At 57.0% G+C, this 17413-nt stretch overlaps 8 protein-coding genes across 8 annotated transcripts; 4 read left to right on the top strand and 4 right to left on the bottom strand.

Annotated features, from left to right (window-relative positions):
- Positions 1 to 1197: 1197 nt before the first annotated feature.
- On the bottom strand, positions 1198 to 2243 carry BZA05DRAFT_406651 (uncharacterized protein). The gene is made up of 2 exons (XM_051484533.1): positions 1913 to 2243; positions 1198 to 1850 (listed from the first exon to the last, which is right to left on the bottom strand). Exons 1-2 carry the CDS (start codon positions 2169 to 2171, stop codon positions 1453 to 1455), a joined length of 657 nt encoding a protein of 218 aa, XP_051337004.1. The 5' UTR covers positions 2172 to 2243; the 3' UTR covers positions 1198 to 1452.
- A 173-nt stretch (positions 2244 to 2416) lies between these two features.
- BZA05DRAFT_341636 (trafficking protein Mon1-domain-containing protein) lies at positions 2417 to 4325 on the top strand (the record flags this gene model as incomplete). The annotated part of the gene is made up of 2 exons (XM_051481008.1): positions 2417 to 3035; positions 3094 to 4325. 2 exons carry the CDS (start codon positions 2417 to 2419, stop codon positions 4323 to 4325), a joined length of 1851 nt encoding a protein of 616 aa, XP_051337005.1.
- Positions 4326 to 4472: 147 nt separating this feature from the next.
- BZA05DRAFT_136249 (NADH:flavin oxidoreductase/NADH oxidase) lies at positions 4473 to 5950 on the top strand. Its single transcript, XM_051478855.1, has one exon. It carries the CDS (start codon positions 4620 to 4622, stop codon positions 5859 to 5861), a length of 1242 nt encoding a protein of 413 aa, XP_051337006.1. The 5' UTR covers positions 4473 to 4619; the 3' UTR covers positions 5862 to 5950.
- Positions 5951 to 6401: 451 nt separating this feature from the next.
- Positions 6402 to 9284, bottom strand: BZA05DRAFT_406656 (uncharacterized protein). The gene is made up of 2 exons (XM_051484534.1): positions 8947 to 9284; positions 6402 to 8621 (listed from the first exon to the last, which is right to left on the bottom strand). The coding sequence occupies exons 1-2, from the start codon at positions 9008 to 9010 to the stop codon at positions 6883 to 6885; spliced, it is 1803 nt and encodes a 600-aa protein (XP_051337007.1). The 5' UTR covers positions 9011 to 9284; the 3' UTR covers positions 6402 to 6882.
- BZA05DRAFT_406657 (uncharacterized protein) lies at positions 9185 to 10340 on the bottom strand. Its single transcript, XM_051484535.1, has 2 exons — positions 10029 to 10340; positions 9185 to 9970 (listed from the first exon to the last, which is right to left on the bottom strand). The coding sequence occupies exons 1-2, from the start codon at positions 10039 to 10041 to the stop codon at positions 9528 to 9530; spliced, it is 456 nt and encodes a 151-aa protein (XP_051337008.1). The 5' UTR covers positions 10042 to 10340; the 3' UTR covers positions 9185 to 9527.
- Positions 10341 to 11104: 764 nt separating this feature from the next.
- On the top strand, positions 11105 to 11347 carry BZA05DRAFT_341459 (uncharacterized protein; the record flags this gene model as incomplete). The annotated part of the gene is made up of 2 exons (XM_051481003.1): positions 11105 to 11135; positions 11205 to 11347. The coding sequence occupies 2 exons, from the start codon at positions 11105 to 11107 to the stop codon at positions 11345 to 11347; spliced, it is 174 nt and encodes a 57-aa protein (XP_051337009.1).
- A 2683-nt stretch (positions 11348 to 14030) lies between these two features.
- BZA05DRAFT_406672 (uncharacterized protein) lies at positions 14031 to 15284 on the top strand. Its single transcript, XM_051484536.1, has 2 exons — positions 14031 to 14053; positions 14117 to 15284. Exon 2 carries the CDS (start codon positions 14271 to 14273, stop codon positions 15078 to 15080), a length of 810 nt encoding a protein of 269 aa, XP_051337010.1. The 5' UTR covers positions 14031 to 14053; positions 14117 to 14270; the 3' UTR covers positions 15081 to 15284.
- A 446-nt stretch (positions 15285 to 15730) lies between these two features.
- Positions 15731 to 16612, bottom strand: BZA05DRAFT_406673 (uncharacterized protein). Its single transcript, XM_051484537.1, has 2 exons — positions 16398 to 16612; positions 15731 to 16342 (listed from the first exon to the last, which is right to left on the bottom strand). The coding sequence occupies exon 2, from the start codon at positions 16259 to 16261 to the stop codon at positions 15842 to 15844; it is 420 nt and encodes a 139-aa protein (XP_051337011.1). The 5' UTR covers positions 16262 to 16342; positions 16398 to 16612; the 3' UTR covers positions 15731 to 15841.
- Positions 16613 to 17413: the final 801 nt, after the last annotated feature.

Here is a 17413-nt window from a genome sequence, read left to right on the forward strand (position 1 = left end):
CGCGCGTGAGTGAGTTGTCTGCACTGAGACCGACCCGAACAACGGTGCTCGGCGTAGCGGGTGTGGTTTTGGTGGCTTGGGGGGAGCTCGGCAGCTATGCGATGCTGTAGGCTTCGCTCGCGCAACCGGAACTCTCGGCCTACAGCAGCTCGGCGGCTGAAACGAGAGTAGTTTGTGATGTAGTTCTGGGAAGCGTGCTACGCTGTGGGCGGAGCGGAAGAGTGGACGATTACGATTGCGGTGGATGAAGAGGGCGACGCGACTGTACTGTTTGTTGTTGGGATGTTGTGGTTAGTGTTGCGGAGGGGAGTGGGAGGAGTTGGAGGGGCAGAAGCTATTGTGGGTTGGTATGGTACCTCTCGCTCTGTCTTTCTCTCGCTAGAGTAGCTGACTACAAGGTCGATGTGGATTGGGTTTGGTGCTAGGAATCTATTTAGAGGAAAGGCTGGAAGAGATGCTGCTTCTCTCGGCAGCAGCCGGCATGGAACAGGGAAGCTGTAGGGAAGGAGGAGGAGGAGGCGGTCGGGCAGTGGGTGGCAGAGCACGGAAATGGTAGAGTGGTTGAAGAAACGGCGGTGTGATTCTGTGGTAGGGAGATCATAGAAGGGTTGCGGCTTTGATGATCGCCTAAAAGAGCTATGTACGGATACTGCTATGGGGAGGGGGGAGATAATTGGCTTTGGCCGTTTTTACGGAGCACAGAACCTACGTTCTCGAAGTCTTCGTTTTACAGGACAGTTTTCCGTTAGAAAGTACCTTTTGAGTTTCCAGATACTTCGACCAGCTGCCATCAGAGTTCAGAGGGATGGCCGTTGTCGATGTCTAGACTGGATGCGGGCCGAGCGGAGAAGAAAGAAAGAAAGTAAGAAGGGCCTAGGTCTATGGGCCGGACAGCACTATGGGATAGGACACGATAGCAAGGAGGCAGGAGGAAAGCCGCACCGCAAATATCACCAGCAAAGAAGGAGACATCACCAGCAGAGAAGAAGAAACACATCATGGAATCGGAACGAAGCAAAACGACCGGAACATCTTCCCCGGTCCCGAGAAAATCTAGCCATCCAGGGTCGGGTGGGTGGAGTACAATATATAGAGTGCTCCAAGAAAGTAGGTGGGGCAGGCACATTGGACGGTCCGCTGGACTTCACCCAGATACCGTACCGATCCATTTCACGCAAGTACTTGGGCACATGGTTGTGCAGATTAGAGTGCTGGGTCAGCGTTCCACCAGTGAGCATCGCAGGAACTACTGTTTGCTGATGCCATGATATGTACAACATTCACGGAAGGGTGTTTGACGCCAGGTGACGATGACGACAAGCTGCTGTCGACAGATACGATGCGAAGACATGTCCAGTCGCACGCAAGCTCTCGTTCTTTTCTTCTTCTTCATGGATATACCCAGAACGCCAAAGACAAACAGACGCACACAAACAAGCAGTCCGAACTCGCTCACGCATAGAACTTCTGACACCTCGTCTCCTGGTGCACTCCGCCACATTCCAATCCGCAGTACCGCGCGCCACACTTGCCGCAGCGATAGGTTCCCCAGTAGCCGCAAATCTCGCAGAATGTCCGGCTAGGTCTCTTCGACGGCCTGCTGACAGCCCGCGCATATCCCAGCGGTAGACCACCGCTCTCGCCGTCCTCTAGCACAGGTTCATCACGTTCCACGCCGTCGATCTCCATCTCATCTCCCGAATTCGGGTCGGCGGCGCTGCTGGCTCTCCTCGGCCTAGCGGCCATCGGGTTCAACGCCTCCTCGTCCGCGAGGTGGTTGACGAATGTCTTTTGCGAGAGCAGGATCCGTCGGACGTTCTGGGTTGAGGTGGTTTTACTGCGTGCCGAAGCTGTAGATCCCCACATCGCATTAGCAACTTGCCACTCACCCACCGCGTCCAGGGGAGCCCACCCCGCGCGCCAGTTTCTTTCTTCGGTAGTGGAATGTGCACATCTCGATAGTTGTCCTTCTCGAGATCAGATATGCGACTGTTGATCTGTCTCTGCCGTGCCGCCGTGTTTTCAAAGTTGGAGTGGCGCGTGCGCGCTCCTCGGCCGGTCGAAGCTGGCAGGCCGCCGGAGACGGAATTCGCTGGTGGGAGAGTGGTGTAGGCCCAGCCCGCTCCAGCTGAGGCTCCCGGTCGAGGCGGTAGGACTTCGATGGTGGGCATGATCGATGTGTCCTGGGGGTTGCTGCCGAAGTTCGAATGGGTGTTCGAGAGAGCTATGGATTTGAGCCGCGCTACTCCTAGTTAGCCTTCGTCGCTCCGTAGTGCACACCAGATTGACACTTGCCGGCGCTATTTTGCTTACCCGGAATCCCTTCCATGGTTAACGCCCTCTCCCCGCAGTTTGGTGCAGCAAACCAGTCTCACGGGGCCGAGCTGAGCTTTGAGCTCAATTCAGAGGAAACTCGATGTCAGACGACGCATCATTCGCACACCCGCACGAAGTCCAGTTACCGCAAGAGGACAACTTGGCTCTCGATCCCGGCATTAGCAATGATGATCTCCCCACACCGCGCGCATCTCTGTACGGAGCAACTCCAGCTTCCACAATAGCAGAACTCAGCTCCTCCGAAGAACTCACCATGGACGAGGACTACTTCAACCCGCCATTGTCGCCACATCCATCGATAACTACATCACCGTCGCAGCTACTTTCGCTTCAGTCGGCCGCAGTTCCGGGTGCTTCGGGCGTCGTAGGGGCTGCCCCGGGACTACAGTCCAAAGCTACCATCGCTATATCGCTACCGGAGGGTGTGTACGCCGAACAACAGGATGGTGTCAGATCTACGGGAGGCAGCGGAAGCGTTACAACGGCGCCGTCTTTTAGTGACTCGACGAGCGTGAAAAGCTACGCGCCTACCATCAGTACTACGGCCGAACATGACGTCGAGAGCATGCTTTCTGAGATCCTGGAGGAGAATGAGGCGAGGTTTGGGAGCACCTTCATCGAGGATTTGGTGGACGAGACGGAGGAGGAGGAAGAAAACGAGAATGACCTACGAGACGATGACGATGGCCTCGGCGAGGGTACGCATAGCGCTCGCTCTACACTTTTGCGCTGAGGAGGGATACTGACGTTGCGCAGAGGAACAGCTCGTACGTTGGCGTGCAAAGCGGAAGCACTTCTTCATCCTGTCGCAAGCAGGAAAGCCCGTCTATTCGCGGTACGGGAACGAGACCATAATATCCAGCTACATCGGCGTCATCCAGGCCATCATCTCATTCTTCGCAGATTCCTCGGATACCCTGCAATCATTCGAATCGGGTACACATAGATTTGCCGTTACAAACTCTGGTCCCCTTTACCTCGTCGCTATTTCCTCTATCGGCGAGACGCCCGCGCAGCTTCGTTCCCAGCTAGACGCTCTCTATCAACAAATCCTCTCCACCTTGACACTGTCCCAGCTCACCAAAGTGTTTAACCAACGCTACAATTTCGACCTGCGCCGATTGCTTGGTGGGACAGAAGTGTTCCTGGATGGCTTGGTGGATAGTATGACACGGGGTTCACCACAGGTCCTACTCTCGGCACTGGAATGCGTCAAAATCCGCAAATCGTACCGAGAACGGATAAACAACATACTCCTGAAAGCGCGATGCGATGGGCTACTCTACGGTCTGATCGTGGCAGACGGGAGATTGGTGTCCGTCGTCCGTCCAAAGCGTCACTCGCTGCACCCCCCGGATCTCCAGCTGCTATTCTCCATGCTGTTCAACTCGAATACCTTTCGCGATGGCAACGAGCACTGGACGCCGATCTGCATGCCCAAATTCAACTCCAAAGGCTTCCTCCATGCCTACATCAACTTCTTCGAACCAGAGATATGCGTCGTCCTCATCTCGGCCAACAAAGATGCCTTCTTCGAGATGCGCGAGATGGCAGCCTCCGTCATCGGCAGCCTCAAATCCTCCTCACTGCTGTCCAGCATCACTGCCGCGATCCCACGATACGTACCCACCGACATCGTGCCAGGAACGCCGATCCGGCACTTTCTCTACCGCTCGAGGCAGAACGTACAGTTCACGATGCCGGCGTGGGGAAGCCACTACACTACGCGGGCCAGTAAACGTCGAGTCATGACGTTATACCACAAGTTGCATGCGGGTGTTCACCAGAAGAGCGCACACCTGAAGGTATGCTTTTGTAGCCGTAAGCAGGAGGAGGCTTTGGCGTGGGTGCTCCCCGCGTTCGAGCTATACGTGGTTGCGGGTCCGGGTGCGAAGCGGGAGGCGATCGCGAAGGGCGCGCAGAGAATCGCTGGCTGGGTTAAGGGCGAGGAGGAGAGGCTGTTTGTTATTGGAGGTGCTACTTTCTAGCTCTAGCAGGATGTGGGATGTGGATCGGAGTCGGATTTGCGGCGGTGGGGTTGTCGAGGCTACCTACCTTTGTTATGACGGGCTGATCCGAACGGACTGATTACATATCGCTGCCCACGATGCGCTCTGTTTCCCCATTTGGATGGTACATATCTACGGTGGAGGGGTAGATAATCGCGGCACTCTCCCCAACCGGCAATCCGACAGTAGATCCTGACGCAGTTGCCGGATATATAACGTCCTGCCCCCCACCACACCACATGCCCCCTCACCATCCATCACCCACCCACCACGATGCACCAGCCGACCAACACCGCCGCCCCGGGCGTCTCGTACTTCACCCCGCACCAGACGGTGCCATCGGGGACCTCCCTCGCGGCCCCCGAAGCAACCCCTGCAGTCTTCCGCCCGCTCACGATCCGAAGCAGCACCTTCCCGAACCGTATCTGGTGCGCGCCGATGTGCATGTACTCCGCCGACAACGGGCACGCTACCGACTTCCACGTGCAGCACCTGGGTGCGATCGCCACGCGCGGCGCAGGAATGATCATGTCCGAAGCCGCGGCGGTGACGAAGGAGGGGCGGATCTCGAAGGAGGACCTGGGCATCTGGGACGATGCGCACATCGCGAGTCTTGCACGGGTCGCAACGTACATCCACTCGCAGTCAAAACACTTCTCGGTGCAGCTTGCACACGCCGGCCGCAAAGCCTCCACCGTGGCGCCCTGGCTCGACCACGAACGCGGCAAGTCGATCCTAGCAACCCCGCAGATCGGCGGCTGGCCCTCGTCTGTCGTCGGCGCCTCGCCGATCCGCTGGAGCGCCGACCACGCCCTCCCGCGCGAACTCACCACCGCCGAGATCGCCGCCGTCGTCGCCGCGTTCGCCGCTGCCGCCGTCCGCTGCGTCAAGGCCGGCGTCGACTCCCTGCAGATCCACGCCGCGCACGGTTACCTCGTGCACTCGTTCATGTCCGGCGCCAGCAATACGCGGACGGACGCGTACGGCGGGGCGTTCGAGAACCGCGTCCGGATCCTGCTGGAGATTGTCGACGCTGTGCGCGAGGTGATCCCCAGCTCCATGCCGCTCATGGTCCGCGTCAGCGGGACCGACTGGTTGCCCGAGGAGAAGTACCCCACCGCTTGGACGCTCGAGGATACCGTCCGCCTCGCGAAACAGCTCTACGCCCACGGCGTCGATCTGCTTGATGTCTCGAGCGGCGGGAACCATGAGAACCAGCAGATCTCGCCGCATAATACGTACCAGGTGCAGATGGCCGAGAAGGTTAAGGCGGCGCTGCTGGCGGAGGGCGGCGAGCCCGCGAAGCTCCTCGTGTCTGCCGTTGGTGCCATTGCCGATGGCGTCTGGGCGAATAAGATTGTCGCCGAGATGGGCGTCGATGCGGTTTTTGTCGCTAGAGCGTTCTTGAGAGATCCGAATTTTGTGCTCAGGTGCGCGGAGGAGTTGGGGGTCAGAGTCCAGCCGCCCCTGCAGTATCTGAGGATGGGAAGGTTGAGGAGGGAGGAGAAGTTGTAGATTGCGGATTGGGGATTGGGGATTGGCGGGGGTTGAGATAGAATAGACGCTTGAGCGCGAATGATATCTACATACGCGGCTTGGGATACCCATTCATTATTCGTAGACTGCTGACACCCCCCTGCCCCCGCGCGCTTCCACCCTCCACTCCAACCCACGGTTCGTCCCATTCGTTTAGTTACCCAGGCCCGCTACCCACACACCTCACAATGATAGTGACACATTTTAGTAAAGTAGAGTAGAATAGTATATCCCGCAAGGCTCGCACCCCGTCCGCCCTGTGCCTTGTAGTTACTCTAGTTAGGTTGTAGAGGACTCTACACACATAAAACGGGGCCCCACCATACTGGGCTGTGAGTACATAATACGGGGCCCCACCATAAAGTAGCACATACTAGGTAGGCCGTGACAGCCGCAACGGCCGAGAAGGCCGAGAACTCGTCGAGCCCCGTTCCCCGCGCACAATGTCCCCGCGCATAAATCAATGCACAATGCGGAATGCACAATGCACATGTGCGCAGTTTCCTCTCTGGGATTCTGGGATGGGAAGGATGGGATGGGATGGGGCTGTGCTCGCACCCCGCCCGCGTTAACCATGTCGACCCGTTGAATACATATGTCCGTGCTTTGACGCATCTGCTCGGATATCTGGTGTGGTGTGATTCTGGTACATAGGTCTGAGAACAGCCGGGGCCGTGGCCTTATGGGGGGCCGTTGCGGTTGTGTGGATCTCTAACCTGCGAGTGTCGTATGATCACCGTTGAACCTTCAACCGGTGGGAAATGTAAGTTATGGGTTTATATTTATCGTAATATACGACGAGTCGACTACGGTACAGTACATATCACAAGAGTAGAAAAAAATTCTGTAAAGAAGGCTACCAAAAAAAGGACAAAAAATAACGAAGAAGAACCCCAATCCAGTGGATATCCCGAAACAATGATACAAAGCATGCCAAAAGGCGCGCACATCTAAGAAGTATCTACTCTAGATATTCCCATGCACAAGCACAAACTCAAACTCAAACCAAGCCAATGCCCCTCTCCGCAGCCGCCGCCTCACAGCCCTCTCCAGCCAGGCGTCTCAGATCTCTAAAGCACCCGCGCCGCAGCCTTGACGCTAGATGTCCCTCCTCGAACCCTCGTATCCGCCAATCCAGCTCCTCCAATCCGCACAATTCCATGCCCACATCCTCCGTATAATCCATCGCACTTCCAAATGCGTCTTCGAAGCCGACGTTGTCGAGCGCGAGACACTTCACGACCGAGCAGCTGCGCGGTGTGAAGTCCAGCAGCGGGATGTACGACAGTCTGCTCCTGAACCCCGTCACCTTGCGCACCGAGATGGCCTTCAAGAACCCGCCTAGTGTCGCGGGCGTGATCGGCACGTGCGTGACCTTCAGCGCCTCGAGCATGCTGAACTCCTTGATGGTGTGCCGGACGCGCACCCACTCGCCCACCGCCGACAGGAACGATTCTTCCGCAACGTTTCCGAGCTCGACTTCCTTGACCGAGCTGGGGAGGATCTCGAGGGCCGCAAGGATAGTTCCCGCGTCGCCCCGACCGGTCCGCTTCTTCCGTACTCCCACCAGAGCCACTTTCCGTAAGCACTTGAGGCCCGAGATGATCTTCTGTATTGTCGGCACGTCGATGTTCCACACGTTGCGGATCTCGAGCGTCTCTAGGTGCGTCCAGTGTCTATGCATGGCCGTGAAGTCCGTTGCCGCCATGGCCGGATGGCGATCCCACATGCGGCTCCAAAACTCGCGGGGACTGCCGCCGGCGTTTCCGCCCGCCCAGCACCATCTGCGCAGCGTCTTCTTCTCGTGCAGCGCCTTCGCCAGCACGCCGTGCTGCTGCGGGTCCTGGCCGTCGAAGCAGTAGTGCTCGCCCGAGAAGAACTGGCGGATGAGCAGGTTCTCGACGCCGTCGACCTCTGCCAGGTTCGGACAGCAGCTGATCAAGTCCGGCAGGAGCGTCTTCTCCAGTGCGCACGTGAGGAACGTCTGCACTCCGCCGGCTGGAAGCACCAGTTTGCGGACCCGCGAGGCGATGTCCGGTCGCGAGGTTAGCGTGCGCACGAGCAGCGGGACGCGCTGTTCAAGCTGCAGATGCTTCGACGCTAGCTTGAGGTGCGCGGCGCAGATGTGTCGCTGATCGTCGTGGTGGATCAGCGATAGGTTGCTGTCGATCGAGGAGGTGAAGTCGAGGTGCAGCGTGTCGTAGAGGTACGGCTGCACCATCATGTGGTAGAGGCGCGACACCTGGCTGAGCGTCGACAGCTCGAACAGGTGGCAGTAGCTGCAGTTCGTGTTCTCGGTCGATTCGAGGACATGGGTAAGGATTTCATTGTGGATCTCGGGTGGGAAGCGCGGGATGCCACGAGCAGGAGTTTTCCCCTTTGCTAGAGGTGCTGATTCGGGTGATGTTTGTAGCTGTAGTTGTAGTAGCTGTTGTTGTTGTAGTAGTAGTTGTTGCTGTTGTCCTTCCTCGTGTTCCTGAAGGGTAGGCTCGCGAGGATGGGGATGTAGTGTGAATGGATCGAGGTCGAGACCGTCAGCGGCCGGGGCCTGGCAACCTAGCAAACCGTCGGCGGCATTGCCCGCCCCGGTCCACACGGGTGGACGGTAGAATCCCGATAGCTCGAAGCCATCGAGCCCAAAGAAAGCTGGGGAATTTGGTTTGCTGTCGTACTGATCGGCTTTCGAATACGCCTTCATGTGCTCGTCGAAGTTGAGGACCATTGGGGATAGTTTTGGTGCTGTTGTTGGTTGATTGTTAGCTTCCTTCGTCCAACTGCTTCATCCGCTTCTTGAGCTTCTCCAGCTTCATGTGGTTGCTCTGTTCCCCGCCAACGCAGCCCTTCAAGGGTCCCCCACACACACGCGGTGCCGCACGGGAGAAAAGCGCACACACAACCTCCAAGCTTGATTGAAGGTTGGTGACAGACGGAGGGTAGGTAGAGAAGCTCCTACAACCTCCCAGCTTGAAGGTCTCGGGGACTGGGGAAATCTCTGTGTGCCAAGCCTCGTCGCTCGCGCATCACAAGCTATCAACCGCCGCGGAACCACACGAGGGAGACTTACTGGATCTCCGACTATCCACACGAGCAGCAGTTGTTTGGTGGTGAGAATGGTTGAAACCCTCCATGATTGCTGAATCGAATCGTCGAGAGAAAAAAATGAGACTGTCCGATTATCTTCCGAAATCTTCCCGGAAACGCTCCCAGTCACAGAATGCTGAACACGATGCTGCCAATTTTGAGAGTTCCATAAAACTCCGGCGGGTGGTACGGTTGGAAAGCAGGACCGAAAAGAAAAGCGAGACTGCGGGTAAAGCGCCCCCCCTCAGTTCTTATAGCAGGTAGCAGACTTGGCCGCAAGGAGACGGGGGTGGGAGGAGGAGGTGGAGGTGGAGGTGGAGGTGGTTAGTGGTGGTGGTGGAGGGGGTGGTGGATCAGAGCGGCAGCCGCAGCAGAGAGGGAGGAGGGAGGGAGGGAGGGTTAACCGTTGACAAGCCGCAGCCTGGCCCTTCGCCTAGTCCTGATCGATGGGGCTTCGCTCAGGTCGTTGAATGAACGGGGCGGGCGTGGGATAGCGAAGGATGCATCGTGTCAAATTCCCTCAAATCTGCAACTGCAGGGACTTGGTCTCTTCCCCATACACGATCAAAAGCCATCATTTTCCGCGATCGCCCCAGTGGGGCGGACCGGTTGGCACTGGTGACTGACTGGGCAGTTGCAACTTGCTGGGTTGGATGGGTGGGTACTTTGGTACTTTGATGGGTACTTTGGTACTTTGATGGGTGCTTTGGCATGTATTTTTGATATCTTCCGCCTTGGGCGATATTCGAATGATCCCTCAACGACCCACGAGCCAACGGCGCTTCGCCGCCCGGGAAAGGCATGCGAGCGCCGAGTAGAGCATAGCAGGTAAGCATGTACATGAGTAGGTACATGCTCTAGGCAGCGTAGATCTGCTCGCCGTGCGTGGGACTTCAGCGTCCTGTGATAGCGGATGTCGACAATCCGCATCCCCTTTTCCTGCCTCTGGGGTCTCGTCTGGGCTGCGGCCAATGGGAAAAAAGTCGAGGGCGTTGACGGGAAAAAGCCTGTCGGAATGTGTCAGAAAGATGATACGGGCGAAGGATTATTGGGGGGCGTAGTAACGCAATTGGGACATCTGGCAGTGGGAACCAGAGAGCGTGCGGGCATAAACCGGAGCAACTCAGCGAAATGTCACGCCACATTTTGGCTTTTTGCTGAGGAGTCGCCAGGGATCCACCGTTCTGGCAACCGGGCCCACGACTTGGCCCGAGGCGGTCCCGTCGAATCGTTCGAGGCCCCAGCCGCAGTGGGGAGAAAAAAAGCTGACGGACAAACAGGCAAACGCGGCGAGAAGTCTGGGAGCTGATCCGTGGCGATGAATGGACACGGTGAAACGAGGGGGATGGGATTATTTTGGGATCATGGGATTCGCCCGGAAATTTGTGAGTATACACATTACGGTAACTCGGCTTCGGATTCCACCCTGGTCCTTCGCGGCGAGCACATACTACATACATTTGCGGTACCTACATACATATCGTGTTCTCACGGTTCCTGAAGAAAAGATCGAGAGATGCTCTACAGCACTCGGCAGGCGAGCGATCGAAAGGAGGGCACGCAAGTACCTACACCTAGTAGGCAAGTGTGCGAGTGCCCCGTCCACCGCCACGTAGAGTACCTACGGATCTAGATTCCAGACACGAGATGGATCAACTGCAGCCGTCGCAGTCAGAAATTGGATCGTGATTCGTGAAGACTCGGGGATTTGCTAGCCGAAGCCCTAAGCTGCGAACTGCATCGATACTAGCAGTTACTCCATGTATCACATGATGCGCATGCGCTCGGCTGGCCCTGGAATCTTATCTATTCCATCTCGTTCAGTCGCCACCCGCGGCTGCCCCACGCCCCACGGGGCGTGCCGTCATCGCGGGGCATTCTTGGGAATCCACGTAGATATACCGGCGCTTTTTCGGACTCGGCGCGGCAGCTATTCCATAAAGGCCCCGCGTTTTCCCCCACGCGTCGTCCACTTATAAACCGTCGTCGTCTCTGTCTCTGTCTCTATCATCATCACCTCCATCATCACCATCATCGCCAAACTTCTCCAAGACTCCCAAGTCCCCCATACGACAAGAAACCGGAGCCCAACCACTTGGCTACTACCCCCCCCCCCCCCCCACCACACACACACACACACAATGTGCAAGAAGGCTACGTGTTCCGCCTGCTGTACGTCATTCCCACTTCCCACCGTTACTTCGAAGAAGCCAGCCGCTGAACGAAACCGCGTCTACCTAGCCGGCGTGACATGGTTCGGATGCGGCATGCACATCCCGATGGTCATGAACGGCGTCCCTGAAGACAAGTGGTGCACTTGCCCCAAGCCCGCCGACAGCCCATACCCGCCCAAGGGCTCCATGCCAGCATGTACGATCCTCTGATGCTCTTTCATATCTATGTGTCTTCCGGGCTCCGCTCTCTCTCTCTCTCTCTCCGTCCATGGTACCTAGATGCGCTCTGTTGCCGCGCCCGCAGGGTCAGCGTAAAACGTCGTCGGTTGAAGATGGGACTAACGTCTTGCGATGCTTAGAAAGAAACCGCGGGTTGTGTATTGTCTTTTTGACACGACAGGACGGGAACTTGGGGGCGTCTTGTGTGGATAAGAGCAGGAGCGAGCACGAACATCTGGTGGCGGCCGGAATTGAATCCAGATCAATGCCAGCTTGAAGACCCGTCCTTGATCACCGACCCAGTGCAAAAATCCAGATTGACATCTCCGTCCGCTCCATCCTCTCGTTGTCAACTGCCAGATATACGCTTTGTGGAGGGGTTTATCCGTAGACTTCCACCAAAGGTCCAACGCCTCTGTGCACCCCATCCTTCATCTTTGCCCGTCCACGACGTCGGGCCAGAGGCCAGATTCTAGTACGTCCCTACATCCCCACGTCCCCACGCATATTTTTGTGGCCCCAATCTGCCCAATACCGTGGATCCCTTTTGTCCCTGGTGCCACCATCCACCATCCGCAACTGTTTGCCTCTTTTGTCGCCGCCTCGCTACCTAGGTTGCGGAGGAAAGAAGCGGGAATGGAAATGCCAGTGATGTTTTCCGCATAGCGTCGAGTCCAGTAGCAGTATCGAGATTCGAGATGTCGATTCGTAGGGCTCGGGAGTCGGAATCGCACTATCGCGCTGTCCCCTCGATCGTGTGTGTCATAGCGCCGCAGAGTGCCATCGCCACATGGACGGCCACTCTGAGTCTTGAGTCTTGAGTTTTCGTCCACCCGCTCCCGCCAACCACACGACACTACGGAATGCGGTTTCGAGTAGATAGAGTTTCCCTTTAGACACTTACCTGTTAATCTGAAAGGGTTTTGTCCATGTCATGACAGTCGTAATGATGATTTAAGTTACACTTTCCACACAGATGTTCAGATGTCCAGGCTCGAAGCGTATTCGCTCCACTATCGATCCTTCACCGGCCGGCCGGCCTGACCACTACTATAAGTTTACTTTTGGCCCCTTGGGACTGGTACAACTCTTGAGATCCGATGAAGGAGTTCCGCTTATCACTACTATAGTGGCAGGCCGCAGGTTCCACCGGACCGGCGGACTGTGAACAGAATTTAGAAATCTCGAGCTGTCGTCATCTCGTTTACCACCTCCCCCACCTCCACCACCCTCACCACCACCACCACCACCACCAGCAGACCAGCCGTTGTCCACGTTCCAGAAGCGATGGCAATTAGCATGGCCCGCTGACCCTTCCTCAGGGTACGGAAATGCTCCTGTCAACTTTTGATGACGATTCGCTGGTCTATTTCCGAGTACCTACCTAATGTAGGAGGTATGTAGGACTGGATTTTGGAATCGCGAATGCGAATGCGATCCCCACCCCCACGCACCGCACACATGTGGAACTCTAATGCTGAAATTACGGCCCAGGGGATACGATCGGGGTATATGGATAGTCTTGTACGCAAATATCGTTTCTCTTCGCACCGTTAGCACCAAACGTCCCGCGCGCACATGTTCACTGGAGCCTGGAAGTGAGTTTCGATCCGGTGGCTGCTCACGCTGGAGCTCTGATCGGCGTGCGAGCGGTGCCACTGTCACTGTCGCTGTCACTGCAGCGGCAGCAGGAATATGGGACGTCGGACAGACAGACAGACAATGGGCTGTGACGATGGGACGGATCACAGGAGGCAATCGAGATGCGGATATATAAGCTCTGGTGATATTTTCCATGGTATCATATGTAACAACGCAATCCTCAGCTCACTGGTATATATCGGTCGCCGCCAACATTATATAAGACCTGGGGTTCCGAGGATTCCGAGGTTTACAATCCGTCTAAATGAAAGAACCTCCCCGGCGCGGCTACCTCACGGCCATTTTCTTGCTTCAGATCATCGCCGTCGCCTACGCCGCTACAGATCTGGCCGAGTGCTGTACCCGAGTCCCGGTCCCCGACGACCTCCGAGACCTCCAGTGGGACGCCTGCTACTCGACGTACAACCAATCCGAGCTCGATCCGCTGCGACGGTTTGCGCCCGCGATCCTCACCACTCGCAGCTGGTGCCAACAGAACTGCCGTGCGGGCGGGATGATTCTCGTCAGCGAGACGAGCCAGTGGCTGACGCCGTTCGTCTCATGGGTGATACCCGCCACAGCGATGCTCTTCCTGTGCCCGATCGCCGAGTACCTCCCGCCGCCGAAGCGTCTGCCTGGATGGCGCGTGTGGCTCGACGAGCTGGTCTTCAACTGGCTCGACGCCGTGCTGGGGTACATGGAGATCCTGGGGGATCCCGCGAGCGCCTTCAATGGCGCCCTGACCGCTATGATGAACGATGTCACGCTTGTGTCGTGTCTCAAGCGCCCAGAGAATGGGTTCAGAGAGCAGTCCCTCATTATCACCGTCCTCCTCGCGGAACAGGTCGATATCGAAACGCCAATCGTCAGAGCGACGTTCCAGATCCTCTCCGGGCTCGATAAGGCTAGGGAATACTCAAAGACCGCTTGCCGCACTATGCTCGCCGCCCGCAGGAAGTTCCATATGTCAGTCACCTTGCCCGTGGTGTTCTATATCGGTGTGGCGGCCGCTGTCTTCTACGATGCGTACGGACATCTGGGTGACAATGATACTGCGTAAGATATCCGTTCTCTAGCAGTATTCCGGTCTCTGACTGTACCATTTGTTTATAGGCACAGCCTTGCATACGGCATTTGGTACAACTGGATCCTCCTGCTCTCCGTCTTCAGCAACTGTTCGGCCTCCAACCTCTCCCTCGAAGCCGTCCGCAGCAGCCTCGAAGTCGTCATCCGCGGCGTCGTCGAGAACCACACCTTTGCCGAGACCGAGTCGATGGGCTGGGACCGCTCTGTCGGGCCCGCAAAGTCGCTCTACGAGTTTATCGCGGCCTCGATCCTGTCCGAGAAACTCCCTTTGCCTAGCCCGTGCCCGAACACATTCGAAGGCAGCCGGGCGATCAAATACCAAGGCACGATCGAAGTGCGCACTTTGTCACTCGCAGACCGGTACTTCAACGCGTTGAAGTGGAACAAATGGCTATTCGACCGGGGGGTTGACGTCTGCCGCCCATCACGTGGGATCCTACGGCACCAGCGGTTCTGGCCCGACCACTGGAGCCGGCCGTGCCCACGTGCACGGTACACCGTCTGCCAGGTCCTGTCGTGGACCTTCGTCCTCTTCCCGTGCCTCACCGCAGCCTACATCTCGTACACCACGCCGACCGTCGCGCTCGGCTGTCGCTCCGCCAACCATCTCCTGTACGCCCTCCTCTCCCTCCTCGTCGCCCTGCTCCGCGTACCCAGGGCATTCATCTCCGCCACCAAGCGTCCGCTGCTCGCCCGCGCAGCCGCCGCTGCCCACACCACCCTCCTCTGGACCAACGTCCTCATCGTGCTAATCGGCGGAACGATCCTACAGCTGGTCGGCGCGTACCGCACGTGTCTCTGCGCCGGGGGAATCTTTGCGGGACCTGATACGACGTTCAATCTGGGGACTAATAGCGAGGAACATCAGGATTGGGCTAGGGCGGTCTGGTTGAATGTCGGGTATCTGGCGTATGGGTGGATCGTGGGGGTCGCCCTGGTAGCGCTCGTGGCGAGGCTGTGGATCTCGTATGAGCTGAGGGAGGCGTTGGATATTTAGTGCAGTGGTGGGTGATAGGTGTATCATATGTATGTAGAGTATGTTGTAGAATGGAGAATGGATCGGCGTTGAGGTGCGGTATTGGGGTTCTCGAAGATTCGATTGGATTGGATTGGAGCGGGATGTTCCAGCCCCTGGGGGCAGCGTTCACGACAGTTGGTGTTTCACACATAGACTTTGTACAGGTACTTCTTAGGTAGATGGATTCAATGATTATTGCAACTTCCGTCGAGCCCAGATCCAGCAATGCCCTTCCCGACGGCAGCTTACCTCCCTCGTCCTCATCACCCGCCCGCTTCTCAGCGACCTAACCCACCACGCACCTCGCAGTTTTGTCCCGTCCAGTCCCGTCCCTTCGCTTTCGTCCCACCACGATGGTCTTATAGGATTCAACGACCCAATGCAATGCAATGCAAGAAGTTCGAACCAGAGGTCCAGAGCCGAGCCAGGCCAGGGCGGGAAAGCAGATCCCACATCCCAGATTGGCGAAGACAAACGATCCAGTCCGTCGGAAGTCAATGTCGTCGTCACTCGTCACAGATATACGTGCAGAGGGAGTCACGTCAGTGAGGGAGGGACCCAGACTCCGCAAGTGCGGAATGGATCCGCGGAAGCGAGCGCGGGGAGCGAGCGAGGGAGCGAAGGAGGTATCTCCAGTCATCTTGTAATTATGTAATTACTCTATATATACAGTTCCACTTCCACCTATCGTTACAGCCCTTCGCCCTCTCCGCCCATCACCCGTCGCACATTACACCCCACTACACTTCCACCACGACCCCACCCACGGGCAGCCCCAGTGTGCCACCCACCCTGCCCTCAAACGCGCACCTAGCAATAAGCTGATTAACAGCGGTCTCCACAACAAAGCACGCCTTCTCTCCGGTGCCAGTGACAGTGATCAGTCCTCCGGCAATAGTTTCCACCACGGGCTTAGAGGAGGTACAGTGCACGCGGGTTTCGGAGTCTAGTGCGGCGAGGGCGGCGATTAGTGAGTCCGTGGGTGTTGATGACCCCGTCGTGGCGCACTCGAATTGCTCTTCCGCGAAGGACATCGCTGTGAATACTTCGAAACGCACGATCGGGTCGATGTCGGTGGAGGTTGGGCTTGGGGTAGTCGGAGTGCGCACGGCGAGAGAGAGCGCGGGTGGGAGGAGGGTGAAGAGGGGGGGGAGACGCATGGTGGTGGTGGTGATGCTGGTGGCGCTGGTGGTGCTGGTGGGTGTGAGGTACGGTTCGATTATGTGACGAGGGAAGGATTGCTAGATGGAGGTTAGCAGGTGAATGGATGGAATGAGGGGGATTATCGAGGCTTACTAGCTAAAGATGGTGGTGATGACGATGTGGTGATCCTGAGATTCGGGTATTACGACTAATGAATAGGTGATGATGCGAAAGACGTCCAACCTCGCAGTACCGTAATCGACTGTATGTAGACGTAGGTGTTCAACAAGACAAAGTATCGTTCCACCTCCTCCACCGCCGCAGCGCAGCTTATAAAGGCCTTCATCCCGCTCCTGCTCCTGCTCCTCTTCCCAGCCACTTCCAGCCCGTGCCCACTACTCACTACTCACTGCTCATTCCTCAATAATGTTTAGAGTATTTCCGGAACCACCACTCATCCCAATAATCCCATCCGCACGCTGTGGCGTCCGCTAGATGATAGGTGACGACCGATGACGGGCGCTTATCCCGCGAGCCAATCACGTCTCGCGGGTGCGCAGTGCTAGCCCATGGGCGGCTGCAGCCCTGCAAGTAGTGCGGGAGATCGGCTGTGTTGGAACTTGGAACTTGGCTTCGCCCCTGCGGTTTCGGTTTCGAATGTCCGCCACACGGAGGGGCTGCCTTGAAATAACTATCTACACAGGACGTGACGCTGGGACATGACAGGACTGGACACTGGACACTGGACACTGGACACTGGACGGTCTGGACGGTCGGGAATGCGTTTCGAAATTCGGGCTATTGTAGGAGACTGGGAGTCGGGTGGCGACTCGCGAGAATTTAGTCTTGCGGACGGATAGGCACCTAGGTATCGGAGTGTTTGACTGCGTGATGAAGTTACCTGTCTGCCACCTGCTTACCAGTACTCTCCAAAGAAGAAAACCGATGGCTGGGTTGGGTGGCGTGGGCACTGGGGAGTGTTTGACCTTGACGCTTTAGAGGTTTGGCTGCGAAGGCTGAAGCTGGACTCTTGTGCTCGCTCGCGTTCACCGCTCGGTAAGTTTTGGGATATCTTGATCGTGGGGGGTTGAGCGCTGATGATTTTTCCCCAGAGGTTTCGAGTGACATGTGTTCGATCGCGGTGGCCATTGAGGGTGACAGTGCCTCGC

This window comes from Tricharina praecox, assembly GCF_024521635.1.
Source record: "Tricharina praecox strain CBS 144465 chromosome Unknown BZA05scaffold_23, whole genome shotgun sequence".
Classification (NCBI taxonomy): Eukaryota; Fungi; Ascomycota; class Pezizomycetes; order Pezizales; family Pyronemataceae; genus Tricharina; species Tricharina praecox.

What these genes read in the sequence shown, in the direction of transcription:
- BZA05DRAFT_406651 (XM_051484533.1), bottom strand. Translation starts at nt 2,171, where the DNA reads ATGCCCACCATCGAAGTCCTACCGCCTCGACCGGGAGCCTCAGCTGGA. An exon ending in GAAAGAAACTGGCGCGCGGG is followed by an intron (nt 1,851 to 1,912) that starts GTGGGCTCCCCT and finishes GGGGATCTACAG; the next exon opens with CTTCGGCACGCAGTAAAACC.
- BZA05DRAFT_136249 (XM_051478855.1), top strand. Translation starts at nt 4,620, where the DNA reads ATGCACCAGCCGACCAACACCGCCGCCCCGGGCGTCTCGTACTTCACC.
- BZA05DRAFT_406656 (XM_051484534.1), bottom strand. Translation starts at nt 9,010, where the DNA reads ATGGAGGGTTTCAACCATTCTCACCACCAAACAACTGCTGCTCGTGTG. An exon ending in TGTGGATAGTCGGAGATCCA is followed by an intron (nt 8,622 to 8,946) that starts GTAAGTCTCCCT and finishes AACCAACAACAG; the next exon opens with CACCAAAACTATCCCCAATG.
- BZA05DRAFT_406672 (XM_051484536.1), top strand. Translation starts at nt 14,271, where the DNA reads ATGGGCTGGGACCGCTCTGTCGGGCCCGCAAAGTCGCTCTACGAGTTT.
- BZA05DRAFT_406673 (XM_051484537.1), bottom strand. Translation starts at nt 16,261, where the DNA reads ATGCGTCTCCCCCCCCTCTTCACCCTCCTCCCACCCGCGCTCTCTCTC.